Source organism: Salvia hispanica, unplaced genomic scaffold, assembly GCF_023119035.1.
Source record: "Salvia hispanica cultivar TCC Black 2014 unplaced genomic scaffold, UniMelb_Shisp_WGS_1.0 HiC_scaffold_37, whole genome shotgun sequence".
Classification (NCBI taxonomy): Eukaryota; Viridiplantae; Streptophyta; class Magnoliopsida; order Lamiales; family Lamiaceae; genus Salvia; species Salvia hispanica.
Window position 1 is genome coordinate 46,987 of NW_025952102.1, and position 5,004 is coordinate 51,990.

Here is a 5,004-nt window from a genome sequence, read left to right on the forward strand (position 1 = left end):
CCGTCTGACCTTCTCTTTATCGTGAACACCCATCTACACCCAACTGTCTTTACTCCATCAGGCAATTTCCCTTTCACCCATGTATTGTTCTTCATACGCGCCTTCATCTCAGACAGCATGGCTTCCCTCCATTTCTTATATTTCATAGCTTCTTGTCAAAATGAGAGTCCAAACGGCTAGTTGGCCAACACCAAGTACCAACAACTTGGTATTTGCTTCTACATTTAATAAGTGGGATTTACCTAGGTACAATTAATTAGTGGTAGTTCCTAGAGTTGTATTTTCCCCTATAAAAGGGAGTATCTTGTATCTTCTAAAATACAACAGAAACAATACAATAGAATCCTTTTCTCTACAACCTTTGCCACCATGGTTTATCTTCTAAACAATGCCTCTCTCGATTACCATCTTTAAGATGGTATCAGAGCAGGTTGCAACGGTGTGGGACTCAGAAAGTTCTCATCATCGTCCCTGAGATACCTTTCCCGAACCCTTTTAAAACCTGCAGAAATCAGAAAATAAGCCATGTCAGAATCTGACTCAGAAGCTACAAACACCAACCAAACCTTGATGAATTTTTCAGGAGAATTTGCTGCACAATTAGCAGAGTTCCTTAGGCAAGTTAATGCCCAACCAAAAACCCAAAATCAGCCACCACCACCTCCACCCTCAACTCAACCCGAATCATTGGGGGAGGTACATGTTCAAAGCAAACTCAACGGAGACAACTACTCCGTTTGGACGACCCTGATGAAACGAGCAATCGGGGCAAAGGGTCTGTCATCTCACATAAATGGAGTTACAGACCCCCTGCAATCAGTGACGCTGGATATCCGAAATGGGAGCAGAGAGATAACTGCTGCTTCAACTGGATTATAAACAATATCGAAGCCAATCTCATCAACGAAGTTTCGCAATATGCGACGGCTCGAGACCTATGGGAAGGTCTGGCCATCACATACGGGAGCGGAACCGATCCTTTCCAAGTTTCAGATTTACACCGGCAAGCCTACAACATGAAGCAAGGAAGCATGAGTCTCGAGAGCCTGTGGAATAAATTCCAAGACATCTGGATGTCCATTGATGAAAAAGATCCGAATCCAATGGATACACCTTCAACCATCGAGAAGTATAACAAGATCACCCAGAGACATAGGCTATATCAATTCCTATGGGCTCTAGACGAAAGATACGACACAATCAAGAGGGAGATCTTGAACAAAGACCCGTTACCTACTGTGCGAAGCGCATATGGGTTGGTGAGGCGCGAATCAGCCAATGAACGGGTCCTAAAACCCTCAGGCGACTCACGGGAGACCGGCATAGGAGTCGGTTTAGCAGCAATTGACCGAAGCAGACCACCACCGCCACCCAAATCCTCCACAAATTCCGACAAAAGCAGGCTGACCTGCAGCCACTGCGGAGGAAAAAAGCACACAGTAGATACTTGCTTCCACCTCCATGGGTTTCCCGACTGGTGGGAAGACATAAAAAAGAACAGGCAGAACCGAACTCGGAGTAATGGGAGCAGGGCAACGGCGGCAGCGGTGGTTGGAGACCGAGCTACCAACACCAACAAAGCAGTAGGCAGCATCGGAAATTCAAAATCAATGGTAAATGCCGGTCAGACGGACGGCGAAGGAGGCGACGAGAAGAAAGCAACCGCATCCGTAGCGGTCGCAAGGGCGTGGTCAGAAGGTAACCAAGCTCCTCCGGTGACCATCATCGGCGACACAACGTCGGCAGCTGGAGTCGAATCGGAGAAGCCAACGGAAATTGGGGTTGGAGAAGGAATGGAGGCGGCGGAAGTTAGGGTTAATGGGGGTTATTATACCCCCAATTTCCTTAAATTCGAAAAAACCCCCCATCACTCTTCTAAATCCCACTTTAAACCCCACTCTACAAACCCTACCCGAAACTACCCCATAAATTTTGATATCTCCAAAAAGAACCCCAGTAGTTTCAAACAGTCACAAATAAGCCCTAAAATTTCCAAAAATTCCAAAAGTAACCCAAATAAATCTGATGATTTACTTTTCCAGCCTACTATACCGTGCCAAAATTCGTTTAAAGCCTTAGCCTTTACTTCATCCACCACTGTTGAAAAAAAAGAGAACCAGTGGATTTTTGATTGTGGCGCTACTGACACGATCTCTTTCGATCCAAAAGATTTCCTCCACATATCTGAACCTACTAAAACCTATGTCCAAACTGCCGGTGGGGATTTAGCTCGAGTGGAGGGGGCAGGCACCATTAACATTTCTCCAACCCTCCGGCTCTCCAACTGCCTTTTCGTCCCAACTTTCTCCCATAAACTTTTGTCCGTCAGTCATGTAACGAAAGAGTTAAACTGCAAATTACTGATGCAACCTCGTTTTTGCATGCTACAGGATACCAAGACGGGGACGATAGTTGGGCGTGGCACTGAACGAAGTGGTCTTTACTATGTGGATGAGATAGCTCAACAAAGTATGGCATTACTAGCTCATGAACCAACTACAAGGAAGGCTTGGCTTTTACATCGTCGGTTAGGACACCCTTCCATAGGATACCTAAAATTAATGTTTCCTAAATTAGCCTCTAGCTTGAACTCTCTTGATTGTGAAACTTGTCACCTGGCCAAGAGCCACCGTCACTCTTTTAAGCTAAATAATACTCGTGTGCCTACCCCGTTTTCTTTGATTCATTCGGATGTCTGGGGTCCTGCCCCAATCCACGGGGGCCAAGGCCTCCGATACTTCCTTCTGTTTATTGATGACTTTTCTCGTATGACTTGGGTATATTTTTTGAAAAATAAATCTGAGGTTTTTGACAAATTCACCCAATTCTACAAAATGGTTCAAACTCAGTATAAACAGAGTATCCAAGTCTTACGGTCTGATAATGGGGGGGAATATATAAATGCCAACATGAAAACCTTCTTTGTAGAAAAAGGCCTTATCCACCAAACTTCTTGTGCCTATACACCTGAACAGAATGGGGTAGCAGAACGGAAAAATAGGTATATCCTAGAAATCACCAGGGCTTTGCTCATCGAATCTAAAATCCCCACATCTTTTTGGCCAGAAGCTATAGCCACATCGGTATACCTTATGAACCGTCTCCCAACGGGAATCCTCAATTTTAAAACTCCCATCGATACGTTTATCAACCATGAAACCATACAAAAACCAACCCATCTCACCCTTGAACCCAAAGTCTTTGGTTGCACGGTATTCGTCCATATTCCAAAGCATGACCGCACCAAATTCTCTCCTTGTGCCGTTAAATGTGTATTTCTTGGGTATGGTGTTAATCAGAAAGGGTACCGGTGCTATGATCCGATGACTAAACACATGTACACAACCATGAACTGTGACTTTGTTGAGAACGAATATTATTACAGCCACTCTAGCGGTCAGGGGGAGAGTCAACAGCCGATTCTGATAAGTGACCCACTAAATTGGCTGCATATCCCAGCAGAATCACCCCATCCATCAAAAACTATACAAGGGGAAACCGAGCAAGGGGGAGAGGAGTCAAGGGAAAAACCCAATCCATCCACAGAAGAGGAAGCAGAAAAAAATAACCATACCAACGAGCTATCACAATCCACTAGTCAGACCACATAATTCAATGGCGTCACCTTCAACCATCCGACTCACGGGAGACCGGCATAGGATTCAATGGCGTCACTCAACCATCAGAATTCCTCGTCTTCAAAATTCAATGGCGTCACTCAACCATCAACCCCGTCTTCAAATCCTGAGGTAAATGACTCTGAAACCAACACAGTTCTGTTAGAAATTACTAACACTGACAGGATAATTAAAGATGGAGAAACCAACAGCAGAAACGAGAATAACAAGCAATATGAATTACCACACAGAATTACAAGGGGAATTCCTCCCAAGAGATACTCTCCGGACTGGAAAGGGAGAAAAACAAAATACTCAGTTGCAAACATTGCCCAAGGACACCTCACAGAGATGGCCCGAGCATTCGAAGCTGCCCTATATGAGGAGGAAGAAATTCCTCAAACTTTCCAAGAAGCAGTCAAGCACAAACATTGGAGGGAAGCCATGAAGAAGGAAATTGATGCTCTAATCAAGAATGGAACGTGGGAAAAGTGTAATCTACCAGAAGGGAAGAAACCAGTTGGTTGTAGGTGGATTTTCACCATCAAAAGACGTGCAGATGGATCAATCGAGAGATATAAGGCGCGATTGGTGGCCAAAGGATACACTCAAGTATATGGAATTGACTATGATGAAACTTTCTCCCCTGTTGCCAAACTCGACACAATCCGAGCATTATTATCTGTTGCAGCATGTAAAGATTGGTCACTACATCAGTTTGATGTAACTAATGCCTTCCTCCATGGAGAATTAGAGAAAGACAAGGAAGTCTATATGGCAGTCCCGCCGGGCTTCGATGGCGAATTTGGTCCTAGACAGGTGTGCAGACTAAAGAAGACTTTATATGGCTTAAAGCAGTCCCCAAGGATATGGTTTGGAAGGTTTTGTCAAGCAATGATCAAGCATGGATACAAACAGAGTCTCTCTGATCATACACTCTTCACAAAAAGAAGAGGGGACAAGATTACCTGCCTTATCATCTATGTTGATGATATGATCATCACAGGGGATGATACAGAAGAAATCAACAACCTCAAGATCAATCTGTTCAAAGAATTTGACATGAAAGATCTCGGCCCTCTGAAATACTTCTTGGGAATAGAAGTATTGAGGTCAAGACATGGAATATTCTTAAGACAAAGGAAATATGTCCTCGATCTATTGGCAGAAACTGGCCTTTTAGACTGCAAACCCGCCGACACACCAATGATGCCGAATCATGGACTAAAGATTGTTGAAGGAGCTGAATCTGCAGACCAAGAGAAATATCAAAGGCTAGTAGGAAAATTACTCTATCTCTCACATACTAGGCCTGACATCGCTTACGCAGTTGGAGTTATCAGTCAATTCATGCACCGACCGCAAGAAGAGCATATGAATGCAGCCT

General features: G+C 44.3%; 1 protein-coding gene across 4 annotated transcripts; it reads right to left on the minus strand.

Annotated features, from left to right (window-relative positions):
• Nucleotides 1-255: 255 nt before the first annotated feature.
• On the minus strand, nucleotides 256-1,678 carry LOC125199064. Of its 4 annotated transcripts, none has more exons than XR_007172512.1 (3): nucleotides 1,234-1,678; nucleotides 567-1,009; nucleotides 256-502 (listed from the first exon to the last, which is right to left on the minus strand). XR_007172512.1 is itself a non-coding variant. In XM_048097230.1 (3 exons), exons 1-3 carry the CDS (start codon nucleotides 1,592-1,594, stop codon nucleotides 800-802), a joined length of 471 nt encoding a protein of 156 aa, XP_047953187.1. In that variant the 5' UTR covers nucleotides 1,595-1,678; the 3' UTR covers nucleotides 256-799. The 4 variants fall into 4 exon arrangements, 2 of the variants coding, with proteins under 2 accessions (XP_047953187.1, XP_047953186.1); XM_048097230.1 differs by having other exon boundaries at nucleotides 256-1,009; nucleotides 1,238-1,417; nucleotides 1,514-1,678; XR_007172511.1 differs by having other exon boundaries at nucleotides 256-1,009.
• Between the last annotated feature and the right edge of the window lie 3,326 nt (nucleotides 1,679-5,004).